Source organism: Equus asinus, chromosome X (genome assembly GCF_041296235.1).
Source record: "Equus asinus isolate D_3611 breed Donkey chromosome X, EquAss-T2T_v2, whole genome shotgun sequence".
NCBI classification, from domain to species: domain Eukaryota; kingdom Metazoa; phylum Chordata; class Mammalia; order Perissodactyla; family Equidae; genus Equus; species Equus asinus.
The window spans coordinates 124,638,286-124,654,825 of NC_091820.1; the positions used below are offsets into that span (position 1 = coordinate 124,638,286).

Below are 16,540 nucleotides of genomic sequence, written 5' to 3' on the forward strand. Positions count from 1 at the left end.
AGGGCTGGCTGGGCCACTTCTTTGGGCCCTTCAACACCCGAGGGAAAGATTCCTGAAATCAGGGTCACAAATGCCGTGAGTGGTCAGTAAAATCTGGGAACTTACCACACAAACTTGGCCCAGGTCACATCTCCCTTACCGTGACAACATTTGGCAGCAAAATCTTGCCCTCAGCACCAACGCCAGAACAGAGTTTCCAGGTCTATGTTGGTGACGGCAGACACATTAAGTTTGCTAAAGTCAAATCTCCTCCGGAGTCCATTAAGAAGGGAGGAGCCATCCAGAAAGAGAAGCGAGCCTTTACTCTCCTGTCATTGCACCTCGAACTATTAACAGTGGGTACCTCGGAAGGAGGGCAATTGGCAGGTGAGAACTTTTGATTTTTACTCTATACCCCTTTGTGTGGGTTGAATTCTTTTCAATGCATGTGTATCACTTTTAAAAACAAAAAAACTGTTCTGTCCACGGGTGGTTTTAATGAAAAGGACTAAATGTGAGATTGTACTGAGAGGCTTATTTTTTAAAAAAGACTCCATTTAATGCTATTTTCAGTGAAGCCTGGTTTAAATGGCCTGGTCGAAAAAATTTCCTCTTTTATTTGCTGATGTTTATGCGCAGGGTAATAATGATGGGTTGTAATGGATGTTCATGGTATTTTTAAGTGCCTTTTGCCCTTAAAACGTGCGTTCATTTTCTCTGTAGAGCCAGGAAAGTGCGAAGCCGATAAAACAGCCTCTAAATACAAAGGGACATATGAGTGGCTCTTAACCAATCCTACGGAGACAGCCCAAACTAGATGCATAAAAAATGAGGATGGAAACGCTATTCGAATCTGGTATGTACCGGCCAAGCTCTAATTGCTAGTTCAGATACACAAAGATCTACTTAATTAGGGGCATATTTCTATGTCACTTCTCTGAGCCTGCTCCCTCCCTCCGCCTCGACTGTCTGTCTTTCTTTCTCTCACCTTTTGGACCTACTTAAGCATGCACATGCAACACAACAACATTCTAGAAAAGAATTTCAAGAGGACAAAGAGAAAAAAGTCACCCATGATCCCACCGCCTGAACACAGCTGTTTTTAGGTTGATGTATTGTTTCATCTGGCCTTTCACTGAGTGCCTTTATGTTTTACGTAGTGGTAATCGCCATCCTTATATCATTAGTGTCATTTAGCCTTTCACTCAGTGGTTTATCAAACATTTTCCATGTTTTACATTCATCTTCTTAATGACCATTTTGAAAAACCGCCTCAGAAGCTACCTCGTTGATGGGCCATAATAATTTACTAAATTACTCTTCTATTGTTGACTTTATCATTTTCCCTTTTAAAACCATCAGCCCCTTTTTCTTACTCTCTGCTGTTAATGGTTTATGCCATTAACTTAAGTGGGCAGACCAGAGGGCCAGCAGGTTTTGACAGAGGCTTAAAAGCTCTCTTTTGGAAGGCGACATCTTGGATTGTATCCTACCTTTTCCTGCCTGCATCTAATCAGTCAGCAAATCACGCAGCTTTTACAGTCACAATCACGGCTCACATCCAGGCTCTCCCTTCCAATCCCACTGCTGCTACCCTGGGGCAGCCTCTTACTGTCTCTTGCCTACTGTCAGAGCAGTCTCCTTGCCTTCTAACTGTCCGCTACCACCCAGCTATACCCTGTACTGCTGCCAGCATGATTTTCCTAAAGTATTGTTGCCATCACTCTCTTGCTCTGGTTCCGCATGACCTCAAGAATTAAGTCCAAACCCCTAAATACAGTACTCAAGACCAACAGGCTCGCTTCTTTATTGTGTGTTCCAGCCAAAAAGGGACTAATTGGGTGTTTCCTTGCATCTCTTTCTCTGCTTGCGCTATTTGCTCTGGTTTGGGGGTATGGGGTATACCCTTCTCCATCTCTGTCCTTTCAGCTCCCAGCTCAGCTCAAAAGTTGCAAATAAAAGTTCTCCTTGCTTGGAGGTTTGATAGATTCAGTTTTGTTTCTACAGCTTTTCATCTCCTATCTTCCCTAGCAAACGTAGTTTACATTTACAATCTCAAACCACCAAGTGACAAGCTCCTCGAGAGCTGAGATCCTGCTGTGTTTGCACTACCTAATACCAGTCTGAGAACATAGTGGATGCTCAATAAATGTGTTAGCGGACTTGAAATGAGCTGGGTTGAATTGGATGAGGCATAGGGGAAGGTGGAGCCAATGAGCTTTCTATACTAATTGCCTTGAGTAAACTAATATGTTGAGAGAGAGACCACATTCTAAGAGGAATTTCCTCTTAAAATGGGGTTAAGAAGGGAAAGTGAGGGTAAAGAGTCGTGTCCAGAGGGGCAAGATCTCTGCCTCAACTCTTGGTCCCCTGGACATTGCTGTGCCCCATCTCGGGCTCTCTTGCCTGTTTACACCTCCTGCGTGGCAACCCCAGATTCGCTTGCTCCCCAACAGCAAAGTTTTCTTCACTTAACAAACACTGGGCTCCTGCCTTTGCTATCTCAGCCAGGAGGCTGGCAGTGGGCGAAGGGGAGGCAAGCCAAACATACGCCGGGTTCCTTCACCGTTTGCTTTATGACTATTCTGGCCTCATCCTCCAATGAGAAAGCTTTTGGTTCCTCTCTCCTCTCTTTTTCAGCTCAGTCAGTATCGACACTGGCAAATCTCAGTGGGAAAAACCAAAGCTTAAACAATGCAAGTTGCTTCAAGGACTTCCTAATAATATTGTGGATCTTGCTAATATTACTATAAGTGACGGTAAGACTGTTCTGTGCACATTTGAGAAATAATGGAACCTCAGTCAGTTTGTCTCTTTGACCTGACACCAGAGAGCACAGTCAAACCTCATGTAGGGAAATCTAACTTACAACAATCCAATTTCAGAAACTAGGTGGTTAATATTGGTGGAGGTGGGGGTGGGACACGATAAGTTAAGACTATCAATGTTTTTAATTTGTTTTATAAAGTTTTTTATTTTATAAGTTTTGGCTAATTATTTTCCATTTTTAAAAGGTTTAGTAGATAATACTTCACATAGTCCAATATTAAAAAAAACAAAACAGGATATACAGTGAAACACCTTCTTCCCATTGCTGAACCCAGCCATTCAGTTACTATCCGCAGAGATGGTTTATGCATTTATAAGGAAATATACACATATTCTGTTCATACAAATATATTCCCCCTCCCTTTTCAGACACAAAGTGGAGTATGCCACTGGCTGGGTCATATGGTATTTCTATTTTCAATTTTTTGAGAAATCTCCATACTCTGTTTCCGTAGTGGCTGCACCAGTTTGCATTCCCATCAGCAGTGTATGAGGGTTCCTTTTTCTCCACAACCTCTCCAACATTAGTTATTGTTTGTCTTGGTTGTTATAACCATTCTAACGGGTGTAAGGTGACATCTTAGTGTAGTTTTGATTTGCATTTCCTTGATGATCAGCGATGATGAGCATCTTTTCATGTGCCTATTGGCCATCCGTATATCTTCTTTGGAGTAATGTCTGTTCATATCCCCTGCCCATTTTTTGATCAGGTTGTTTGATTTTTTTGTTGTTGAGTTGTGTGAGTTCTTTGTATATTATGGAGATTAACCCTTTTTTAGGATATATGATTTGCAAATATTTTCTCCCAGTTGGTGTCCTGTCTTTTTGTTTCAATCCTGTTTTCCCTTGCCTTGTAGAAGCTCTTTAGTCTGATGATGTCCCACTTGTTTGTTCTATCGTTTCCCTTGTCCGAGAAGACATGGTGTCTGAAAAGATCCTTTTAAGTCTGATGTCAAAGAGTGTACTGCCTATATTTTCTTCTAGAAGTCTTATGGTTTCAGGTCTTACCTTTAAGTCTTTGATCCATTTTGAGTTTATTTTTGTGAATGGCATAAGAGAATAGGCTATTTTCATTCCTTTACATGTGGCTGTCCAGTTTTCCCAATACCATTTGTTGAAGAGACTTTCCTTTCTCCATTGTATGTTCTTGACTTCTTTGTTGAAGATTAGCTGTCCGTAGTTGTGTGGTTTTATATCTGGGCTTTCAATTCTGTTCCATTGATCTGTGCACCTGTTTTTGTATCAGTACCATGCTGTTTTGATTACTGTAGCTTTGTAGTACATTTTGAAGTCAGGGATTGTGATGCCTTCAGCTTTGCTCTTTTTTATCAGGATTTCTTTAGCAATTCAGGGTCTTTTGTTGCCCCATATGAATTTAAGGCTTCTTTGTTCTATTTTCGTGAAGAATGTCATTGGGGTTCTGATTGGGATTGCCCCGAATCTGTGGATTGCTTTAGGTAGTATGGACATTTTAACTATGCTTATTCTTCCAATCTGTGTGCAAGGACTGTCTTTCCCTCTCTTTATGTCGTCATCAATTTCTTTCGGGAAAGTCTTGTAGTTTTCATTGTATAGGTCTTTCACTTCCTTGGTTAAATTTATTCCAAGACATTTTACTCGTTTTGTTAGGATTGTGTAAAACATTTTTTTTTTTAAAGATTTTATTTTTTCCTTTTTCTCCCCAAAGCCCCCCGGTACATAGTTGTATATTCTTCGTTGTGGGTCCTTCTAGTTGTGGCATGTGGGACGCTGCCTCAGCGTGGTTTGATGAGCAGTGCCATGTCCGCGCCCAGGATTCGAACCAACGAAACACAGGGCCGCCTGCAGCGGAGCGCGCGAACTTAACCACTCGGCCACGGGGCCAGCCCCTGTGTAAAACATTTTTTAATGGAGATATTCACATATCTTAAAATTCACCCATTTAATGTATACAATTCCACGGTTTCTAGTATATTTGCTAGATTGTGCATCCATCACTACTAATTCCAGAACATTTAAATCGCTTCAAAAAGAAACCCCATACACATTAGCAGTCACTCTCCATTCCCCCCTCCCCCTCACCCCTGGAAACCTTTAATCTACTTTCTTTCTTTCTTCTTTTAATTTAATTTTTTTGTAGTAAGAACACTTAACATGAGACCAACCTCTTGACAAATTTTTAAGTTTATAAGACATTACTATTGACTGTAGATACAAAGTCATACAGCAGATCTCTACAACTATTCATCTTGCTTAACTGAAACTTTATGCTTATTGATTAGTATCCCCTCATTTCCCCTTCCCCCAGCCCTTGGCAACCACCATTCTACTCTGGGCTTCTGTAAGTTTGACTATTTTAGACTCCACATGTAAGTAAGGTCATGCAGTATTTGTCTTTCTGTGTCTGGCTTGTTTCACTTAGCATAATGCCCTCAAAGTACATCCGTGTTGTTGCAAATAGCAAGATTCCCTTCTTTTTAAAGGCTGAATAATATTTCATTATCTATCTATCTATCTATCTATCTATCTATCTATCTATCTACGTACCTACCTGTCTATCTATCCATCAATCACATTTTCTTTATCCATTCATCTGTCAACGAACACTTAGGTTGTTTCCATATCTTGACTATTGTGAATAATGCTGCAATGAACATGGGAATGGAGACCTCTTTGAGATAGTGATTGTATTTCCTTTGGATATATACACACAAGGGGATTGCTGGATCATATGGTAGTTCTGTTTTTAATTTTTGAGGAACCTCCATAATGGCTTTACCAATTTGCATTCCCACCAACAGTGTACGAGTGTTTCCTTTTCTCCACATCCTTGCCAACACTTGTTATCTCTTGACTTCTGATAATAGCTATCCTGTCAGTTATGAAGTGATATCTCATTGTGGTTTTGATTCGCATTTCCTTGATGATTACTAATGTTGAGCACCTTTTCATATATCTATTGACTTTTTATATATCTTCTTCTGAGAAATGTCTGTTCAAGTCCTGAGCCCATTTTTAATCAGGTTATTTGGGGTTTTTTGCTATTGAGTTTTAAGAGTTCTTTGTTTATTTTGGCAATTAACCTCTTATCAGATGTGGTTTGCAAATATTTTCTCCCATTCCATAGGTTGTCTTTTCACTCTGTTGATTGTTTCCTTTGCTGTGCAGAAGTTTTTTATTAGATGTAGTCCCACTTGTTTATTTTTGGTTTTTTTGCCTGTGCTTTTGGTGTCATATCCATGAAATCATTGCTAAGATGAATGTCATGAAGGTTTTCCTTTATGTTTTCTTCTAGGAGCTTTAGAGTTTCAGGTCTTCCATTTAAGTCTTAAATCTATATTGAGTTGCTTTTTGTATATAGTGTCATATACGGGTACAATTTCATTCTTTTGCATGTGGATATCCAGTTCCAGTTTCCCCAACACCATTTGTTAAAGAAACTATCCTTTCTCCATTGTGTATTCTTGGCATGCTTGTTGCAGATCAGTTAATGGTATATGTGTGGGTTTATTTCTGGGCTCTCTATTCTGTTTCATTGGTCTATATGTCTGTTTTTGTACCAGTACCATACTGTTTGGATTATTGTAGCTTTGTAGTATAGTTTGATTTCAAGGAGTATGATGCCTTTGTTCTACTTTCTCTAGGTTGATTTGCCTATTTGGTTTTTTTGTGGTTCCATATGAATTTTAGAACTGCTTTTTATATTTCTGTAAAAAATTCCATTGGCTGGACTAGTTTAGTGAAGTTTATTTCCCCTGCAGTGTACATCCTCTGATGTTGCTCCTTAGAAGATACAGCCTTGGGCCTGAACACAATTTCTCTGACCACCAGGGATGACTGCAGTTCTAGTTGGGTTCTCTCTGACTATCCCTTTCTCTGATCTTCCCACTGAGCTTCTGACTGGTCTGCCTCTATTGGTATTACACCCAGCTGTTAGCCTCCTAATTGCTAGTTGATTGCTCTGTTGTTTTTGGCAAAACCTGGGGTATAAATTGCTCCACAGTCTGATCCAATTAAAGTCTGTTCCCTTGGAAGGAGCAGAGTATTGCCAGTCTTTGAGGCTTTCTCCTACCCTCCTCTGGGCAAAATATCTGTCCAATGGGGCAAGAGCTTGAGGGGTGGTGGTGGTGGTGGTGAATGTGCACTTCACCAGGGTCTTCCCTATGGAGTGGGAACAATGTGTATATTTGCAGGGAGGGGGAACTTCTTGCTGCCACTGCTTGGTATGAATCTTCCACAGCCCAGAGTTAGAAAGATGGGAACTGCCAATGTTCACTGGCTGTCAAATCCACTCAGAATAGTTCTTCCACCCCAGGGACCTGGGCAAGATGGTAACTGCCACTTGGCTGCCTAACCCAATGGAACAAGTCTTCCACAAGGCAGACCTGTGGGGAATGGGTGCAGTTCCTCATTCAAATGCCATGGCCTCCTACTGTACTTCCATTTTTTTTTAGATTTTGTTGAATAAATGCATCTCAATTTGTTGTAAGCCCTCCCATCAATCTCCAGAGACCTGGAATGATTGTTTTTGCTAATTTTGCTCGCATAATAGGTGTCTCTCTTAGAGAACTTTTCCCCAAGCTCCTCTTTACAGCACCGTTCTGAAAGTCCTCGGGACCAGCCCCGTGGCTGAGTGGTTAAGTTTGTGCACTCCACTTCGGCGGCCCAGGGATTCACTAGTTTGAATCCTGGGCGCAGACATGGCACCATTCATCAAGCCATGCTGAGGCAGTGTCCCACATGCCACAACTAGAAGGACCTACAACTGAAAATACACAACTATGTACCGGGGGCTTTGGGGAGAAAAAGGGGAAAAAAATCTTTAAAAAAAAAAGAGAAAGTCCTGCCCCTCTTTATTGGTATTTTTAAAGTATGCATAAAGGTTTTCCTTATAGAATTTCAGTTTATACACACCTTGTCAGGCATGACTCTCCTGCATAAAGTGGGTCCCTCCCATAATGAACAGTTGGAAATGGAGGCACAGGCATTCCAGTGTCTTGCAGAAGAGCTAAATTGCCTTGAGGCAGTGAAATTCTTCGACTTGTCTTCCCTGCAGAAGATGTAAATTTGAGATCCTTGCCAAGGAATATCTAGAAGAAGTAGGAAAGCAAGCATAGCTCTGACGGTTTCTAGATCCGAAATCATGAGTCAGGGCAATAGGGAATGTGTCAGCTTGAAGTGAGTGGGCAGCAAGATAGAGAGGTCTGTGTTCCATGCTGACCTCCCTCCCTCTGAATGACACATTTTTCTTAGACATGCTAATAGTATTTTCTCTGTGGAAGGAAAAGTTAACCAACAACCATAATAACAACAAAAGCATCGCATCGGGCTGAGAGTTTTAGAAAATGAACTGTCAGAAATCACTTTATAAAAAAAAATCTACTGCAGAGAAAGAGAACAGTTGGATGATGGCTGTAGTGCATCTAACTGAAGAGTAAACTCTCAAGTTGATGAGCTTTGGAGGAATCCTTCTCTCCTCCTTGTAAGTTAGGAGCTCATGAAAACGAGTACCATGTAAAGGAAAGAAAAACGTGTTCACGTTAAAACTATTTTCTTTAGCTTTCAATGTTGCTGACAAGCATTAGATATCTTGGCTGGAGAAAAACTCATCAATTCCCCCGTGAAAATGCTCATTTTATTTAGCCCAAAATACCAGAGAGTTAGAAAAGTTACCCTTATTTCAAAGTTCTATAGGTTCTTTGACATGCTCAAATTTGTTACTTCTGCGGTATCGAAGATGCATCACACTTTAATGAAGTTGGCTGAACTTTTCACAAAACCATCTCCTGTCTGTGTCCATCCCACCATCAGGGCAGGATAATGCGTGATTGAAAGGGAACAATGTAATTCCCAGGATGTCAGGGAGAAGAACTGCCCAACACAGCTGTTCCAACCCCCAACACCGTGGAGAAAAAGGACAAAGGCACAGATGCTGTAGTAGAAATTGTTATTGAAGAACTCAAGTTTTGACATCAAACAGGCCTGAGTTAGAGCCTCTCTGTGTCTTAATTTCTTAATCTGTATAAAGTGGATAATATTAGTATCCACTGCATAGGATTATTATGCTGATTAAATGGTAAAATGTATGTACAATGCCTTGCTGTCATATCTTGTCTCCAAAATGCCCATCATCGAGTCATTCCTTCCTTGCCGATTGGGAGTTGAATCAGGGCTGGCTTGTGGCTGCTTAGCCCAACAGAACTTGGCAGTAGTGACACTGCAAAGTATGGGACTAATTTTTAAGAGGACTGGAAGTTTCTGCTTCCTTTCTCTTGGTACACTCTCATTTGGAATTCTTCCTCTCAGAACCCAGACACCATGCTCTAAGAAGCCCAAACAGTGGTGTGCTGGAAAATGCCTAAGAACCAGTTCTACCGAAAAAAGGTAATGATTTGTAACATTTGCTCCTTTCCTTGGTGTAATACGCCCCCCGTGGCTGAATACAAAGTACAAAATGTAGTCAGTGAACATGAAGTTGATAAGAGATGCACAACCAGATACAGTAGATGTAAATAATCACATGAGGATAGATTATTCAAATGCAGCAAAATAATTAGGAAGTGATGAGTTTTGAGTATCACCATTGTTTTTAATTGTAAGTTTATATAATTTAATTTTTAATAATGGTTGTGTTTAACAACCAGCTCACAAAATTCCTGAAAATTTAACAGCTAGTTCTCACAAGTTAATACAAGCTGGCTCCAGTACGCCACAAGCCGGATCCAGCATCCCACTGAGCCTAAGCCACCAGGAGAGGCCATGTGTAGGGAACAGCCTCAACTGGCCCAAGTGACCCCCAAATGACAACAGCCCCACCTGACCAGTCCGTGGTAGCATCACCTGCCAGCCACGTGAGTGAGCCATTTTGGACTTCCATCCCCGTCTAGCCTTCAGATGACTCAAGTCCCCGCTGCCATCTGACAGCAGCTACATCAGAGAACTCGAGTGAGCCCTGCTCAGCCGAGCCCGGACAATACACAGAACCATAAGGGATAATAACAACTTGTTGTTGTAAGCCATTAAGTTCTGGGGTGGTTCGTTATGCAACAATAGATAACTCAAATATGGGCTTACAGAAATTGCTTGGTAAATAACAGATATTATTGTTTTGATTATTGCAATTACTGGCAGATTAATTATAACTATTTCAAGCAATGGGATCTATTTACTCTACAACTAATAAAGGAGGATTCCTTTCATTGCTTTTGCTTGGGGACCTAGAATTTTCACACGAGTGTAATTTGTCCTAAATTTTGCTTGAAAACCATATAACTCTAGATGAAAATCTGTAATTACTTTCCACAATATAGTTAGCGTCCCATTGTCCTGTGATTTCCTTTCATTCTGCCACAGCAGGGACTGCATCAGGTAAGGTTGCACCACTGAAGCCCAAAGAATAATGACCCCAGGAAGGCAGCTCTGGCTATCCCATTTACAACAAAGCCCGAACAATTTAATAAGAGCACTAGAAAGATCTGTGAGTGAGCACACTGTATTTTTCTTCCATCTCTAGTTTTATTGTTTTCTCAGGTTCTTTAACTGCCCAGAAGATAGATGTAACAGAGAAAAAATATTAATTGAGACGCAATTACAGTCTTGTTCAAGTAATTACAACCTTGTGCGATCTCTCCCTTCCTTCCATCTCAAGGAGAACTCTCTTTGCCAAGTCAGTTCCAGTGTAAGCCATTGTTGGGCAGATTGGGGTAATGGTTAAGAGGGGGAAATTGAGAGGATCATAGTTAGGATTGCTTAATTTACATTGACAAAGGCAGAGTCATTTGCAAAGAGAGAGAGAGAGAATAAAGCAAGAAAATGAGTGGAAAAGGGAGAAAAAATAGCCTGTGCAGGCTGTGCTGGGGGTAAAGATGTAGGGGGTTTGGGGGTAGAAGAGAAAGATTTGGGGAGATGCTGCCAACTGTGGAGGACACTGAAAGAGAAGGAGAAACAGAGAGAGAGAAAAAATGAAGTTTGTGCTAAGTTATTTTGTTTTCCCAAACAAAGTTGGTTATCTGTAATGTAACCCGGGTTAAGTGTGTTTTGAGTGTAATCTCTCTCTGGAATTTTTCTGAATAGATTGTATTTTTCAATTATTTTCCACTATTATGATTACTGAACTCGAATGTGACTGCTTTAAGCTAGGATGGCACCACAAGGGAGCTCAGCTTTATGTGGGTTATATTGAACTAACATCTAATTTGTGTTGTATTTGTTTAACAAAGCCTTTAACTTTAAAAGTGAGTGATAATTCAAACAAAAAACTATTTGGAGAAAGCATTTATGACACAATTAAGGACATCGGGGCACTGACCGGATATTTGATGATTTTGAGTATTATTGCTAACCTTTTAAAGACATGATGCTGGTGTTGTGGTTATGACAAACGAAGGTCCTTCGTTTTACAGATGCATACTGAAGTATTTATGGGTGAAATGTTATGATGTCTAGGATTTGCTTTAGAATTAGCTGGGGTTCAGGGAAGGTGGGCGGGAGTGTAGATAAAATAAGATTAGCTCTTCATTGACACTTGTTGAAGCTAGGTGATTCATGAGGTAAATGGGGATTCATTATACTATTCTTTCTACTTTTGTGCATGTTGGAAAATTTCCATAATAAAAAGTGAAGAAAAAAGTGAGCGAGTTAATGTCTATTGTTCTTCCTCTCTAAAAAAACCTAAATTAATTGGCTTTTTATTGTTATGTGGGCCATATTAACTTTTTTCCTGCGGGTTGCTGGTTCTTGACAGAAAAACATAATCACCACCCTTGATTACGAAAACATAGACTGAGTGTTTGCTGATATTTGAGTACAGGTGGGATCTACTTAACTCAACCCAATACTCAAAAGTCTTAACTTAATTAGAATCTAATTGCGAGATAATTCTTCAGTGACAAAAAGGTTTCCCTGTTGCGTTAAAAAAGGATTTAATGAATAAAAAACTTGACTTGCGTGCTACTTTCTGAGACTCCATCTACTGGAGACCTTGAGGTCCAGCGTTTTCCTTCTGTGAACTTTGTTATCTTGGTATCTATTTCCATTTCTCTGCCTTTACTGATTAAAGAGAAGGGAGCAGACCAGCATGGGCCAAAACTAAGTAATGCAGGCTTTCCATTTCAATTTTATTTCCCCAGAGAATGCAGATGAAGTTGCAGAACACATTTTAAATTTGATAAATGAATGCCCCACTCTGGATGAAGAAGAAACAAAGATTATTGTTTCTAAAGTATCTGATATTTCACAATGTGATGAGATAAGTATGAACCTAACCCAGATTATATTACAAATAATCAATGCTGCTTTGGGAAAGCAAAACAATTCCACATCTCATCTGCATGAAGTAAGCAATGAGTAAGTACTAATAGTTTGGTAAGATAAATTATTTCATAAAATTTAAAATATTTGTGATTAATTCCTTTGCATACAGTCATCCTCAGTTTTAAAGGTCAGGTAGCTGTGCCCTGAAAGCTAGTACAATGCAATGGGGTCATCCTGCTCAAATCCCAATTGTCAAAGAATGCTTTCAAACTCTAAGTGAATCTTAATGATAGCGACTTTCCAGATAAATAGGTTACCCTAAACCAAACCTCCAATCTATTTCCCCCAGCCCTGGTACTCCTCTAATGTTCCCCATTTCTAGAAAATGCATCCACCCAGTGCTCAAGCAAAAAACTTGAGAATAATGCTAGTTACCTCCTTCTGCCTCACAGCCAATCAATAACCAAGTCCGATATGAGTCACTGTACCTAATTTTTTAAAAGTCTCTTAAAGACTCCTGGAATGGACCTTGAGGGAATTATGTCAAGTGAAATAAGCCAGCAAGAGAAGGATAATCTGTGTATGACTCCACTCATATGAGGAATTTAAAAATGTGGACTAAGAGAACAGTTTAGTGGATACCAGGGGAAAGGTGGGGTTGGGGGGTGCGCACAAAGGGTGAAGTGGTGCACCTACAACACGAAGGACAAACGTTAATGTACAACTGAAATTTCACAAGATTGTAACCTATCATTAACTCAATAAAAAAAAAAAGACTCCTGGAATCCATCTGCTTCTCTCTATCTCCATCAGCACCACCCTAGTCCCAGCACCATTTCTCTCAGCTGACCTCTGCAATAGCCTGTCTGGTCTCCCTGCCTCTGCTCTTGCCTCTCTGTGGTACCTCTTCTGTATAGCAGCCAGAACAATCTTTAATGTGCATGTCAGACCATGTCATTCTCTCGCTCTTAAAACCGCTCAGTGAATATAAAATAAAATCCACATTTCTTGGCCTATGAGGCCCTGCAGGATCTGGCTTTACATACAACAATTTCATTTAATCTTCACAACAGTCTTTTGAGATGAGTACCAGTGTTACCTCTGACTTTGCAGGTGAGGAATCTGAAGCTCATCGAGGTTATTTTATTTGCCCCCCCAGTTAGAAATTAGAGGAGCTAAGATTTAGACCTTAGCCTGGCTGACTCCAAAGCCCATGCTCTTATCTAATAATTCCTAAACAGTATAAAGATAGTGATTAAAACTCAAACAAAAGTCTTACATTGAAATCTTGTAAGGAGGACGGATGGGTTTTACATTGAAAAAGTAGGAATGCTCTGCTCTGCCTGCTTGTTTTTTTTCCAGAATTCTGAAGATAATCGAGCGTACTGGGCACAAGATGGAGTTTTTCGGGAGTTCAGCAAATTTGACGGTGGACAGGTTGGCTTTGGCTGTCCTGCGGGTGGAGCACACGTTTGAAGGCACGGCCTTCAGTATCCGCTCCTACGAAGAAGGCATAGACCCTGAGGTGAGTGCCGCTCAGGAAACTGAGAGCCAATCAGCCAAGCACTCTTTCAAGTCTTCATTCACCTACTTTTTGGAAGGGGTTGAGGGTACTTTTTAAAAGATTTTAATTTCAAGAGACTTTGTGAAAATACAAATATCCTAGGGAAGATTTATATCCAACCCTTAGTAGGCTAACACCTTGGCGTGGTGTCCATGAGATGGGCAGTAATACCATCTTTGGCCCTGTGACCCCAAATCAACTCAAATGTCAGTTTATTATTAGCTACCATTTTTGGAGCACTGGTTATATGTTGAGGGTTGCTCTTCTGTCTCCTTTTTGTGGATAAGGAAACAGAGAAGTTAAATAACTTGCCCAAGGACACAGCCTAATGGCTGAGCCAGGATTCAGGGTTAAGTCTGGCTAGCTTTCAAGTCTATGCTCTTTCCACCACACCACGCTACCTCGGCCTTTGGCGGGCCATAGACCACCAACCCCTGCTGACAACAATTCAGGAGAGCAGCATATTTTTTTTACAGTTAAAAAATTATAAAATTTGCATATAGAATACTGCACAAATTCTAAGTGTAAATTCTCTGAATTTTGACAAATGTGTGCATCTGTGTAACTCAAACTCCTCTAAGATATAGAACATTACTATCACCCCTAAAAGTTCCCTCATGCCCCTTCCCAGTCGATCCCTGTCACTACCAATCTCCACTGGCAACCACTGTTTTGATATTTTTCCACTATAGTTTTGCCTGTTCTAGAATTTTATGTAAATGGAATCATTCAATATGTACTGTCTTGTAGAAGGCTTCTTTCATGTAGCATAATGGTGGTTTTTTTTGAGATTCATTCTTTTGTTTCTGTAGTTTATTCCTTTTTATTGCTGAATAGTATTCCATTGTATGGATCTACTACAGATTGTCTGTTCCTCTGTTGACAGCCATTTGGATTGTTTCCAGGGTTAGGCTATTATGAATAATGCTGCTATGAACATTCATGTAAAAGTCTTTGTGTGGGCATATGTTTTGATATATCTTGAGTAAATACCTAGGAAAGGAACTGCTGGTTGATAAGACGTATGCTTAAATTTGTAAGAACCTCTCATACTGTTTTCTAAAGCGGTTAATGATGTGGAGGGATTTTTCGTTTTTGTATTGGCCATTTGTATATTTTCTTTGGTCAAGTATCTGTTAAAATCTTTTTGCCATTTTAGTTGGGTTGCTTGTCTTACTATTATTGAGTTGTAAGTATGTTTTTACATGTTCTGGATACAGCATCAGATATATGTTTTGAAAATATTTTCTCTGTGATTTGCCTATTCATTTTCTCAATGGTGTCTTGTGATGAGCCTAAGTTTTAATTTTGATGGGGGTCTAAATTATCGTTTTTTTTCCTTTTATAAATAACCCTTTATGACTTGTCTAAGACATCTTTGCCTATCAGCAGGTCATGAAGATATTCTCTTATGCTTGTCTTTAAATGCTCTGTGGTTTTAGCTTTTACGTTTAGGACTATAATCTTAATTAATTGAATGGAATTTTGTGTGTGGTATGAGGTATAGTATGGTGTAGGGTTTGGAATTCATTTTGTTCCTTATGGATATCCACTTATTCCAGCACCATGTATTGAAGACTTTTCTTTCTCCAATGGCTTGCATTGTCATCTTTGACAAAAAATCAAATACTCATGGAAATGTAAGTCAGTCTGTTTCTGAGCATTTTATTCTGTTCCATTTATTTTTTGGAGACTCTTATGCCGTTACCACACTGTCTTGATTCTTGTAGTCTTGATGTCAGGTCATGTGAGTTCTTCACTTTGTTCTTTTTCAGGATTGTTTGGTTATTCTGGGCCTTTGGCATGTCCATACGAATTTTTAATCTGCTTATCAATTTGTGCAAAAAACTTGCTGAGATGATGATTGAGACTGAGTTGAAGCTGTTGATCAATTTTGGGAGAATTGATTTCTTAGTGATATTGAGTTTTTTATTTTTGTTTAAATTTTTTTCTAGTTTTATTGAGATGTAATTGACATACAGCACCATATAAGTTTAAGGTGTACAGCATAATGATTTCACTTACACATATTGTGAAATGATTACCACAATAAGTTTAGTTAACACTCATCATCTCGTATAGAAACATACACACAAAAGAAAAATATGCTTTTTTTCCTTGTGGTGAGAACTCTTAGGATCTACTCTCTTAAAAACTTTCAAATATACCATATAGCAGTGGAATATTGAGTTTCTAATTCAGAAGCATTTATTTAGGTCTATTTAAATTTCTCTCAGCAATGTTCTGTAGTTTTTTTTAATGGAATGTTTTGTAGTTTTAAGTGGAGGGGCATTGCATGTCCTTGTGAAATTTATTCCTAAGTATTTTACATTTTTTGATGCTGTTGGAAATGGAATCATGTTTGAATTTCATTTCCCAATTATTTGCTGCAGGTATATAAAAATACATTTGATATTCTATGTCTATCATCTATCTATCTATCTAAATTTTGTATCTTGTGAAATTGCTAAACTCACCTACTAGAGATCGTAGCTGTTTTAGAGATTGCTTAGGTCTTTCTATGTAAGCCAACGTCATCTGTCAATAGAGACAGTTTTAGGTCTTCCTTATTGAACTTTATTTGGCTTTTTTGCCTTCTTTTGATGTTAGTGCTTCCAATAAAATGTTGAATAGAAGTGGTTAAAGTGGACATCTTTGTTTTGTTTTTGATATTAGAAGAAAAGTATTCACTATTTTACCATTACTGTGATGTTGGCCACGTTTTTGTTCTATTTTGTTTTTTCAGATGCCCTTTATTTATTTATTTAATCTTTAAAATTTTTTTTATTCTTTTTTTATTGCAGTAACATTGGTTTATAACGTTATATAAATTTCAGGTGTACATCATTACACATTTCGATTTCTGCATAGATTATAACATCTTCACCACCCAAACATTAATTACAATCCATCACCACACACATGTGCCTAATCAAC

General features: G+C 39.3%; 1 protein-coding gene across 1 annotated transcript in view; it reads left to right on the plus strand.

The window, feature by feature from the left end:
- Positions 1-16,540, plus strand: part of ADGRG4 (adhesion G protein-coupled receptor G4) — a 91,500-nt gene that overhangs the window by 35,963 nt on the left and 38,997 nt on the right. The window contains 4 exon segments of the mRNA XM_070501792.1: positions 703-835; positions 2,620-2,738; positions 11,916-12,132; positions 13,402-13,564. Of these exon segments, the coding sequence (XP_070357893.1) occupies positions 703-835; positions 2,620-2,738; positions 11,916-12,132; positions 13,402-13,564 (632 nt within the window).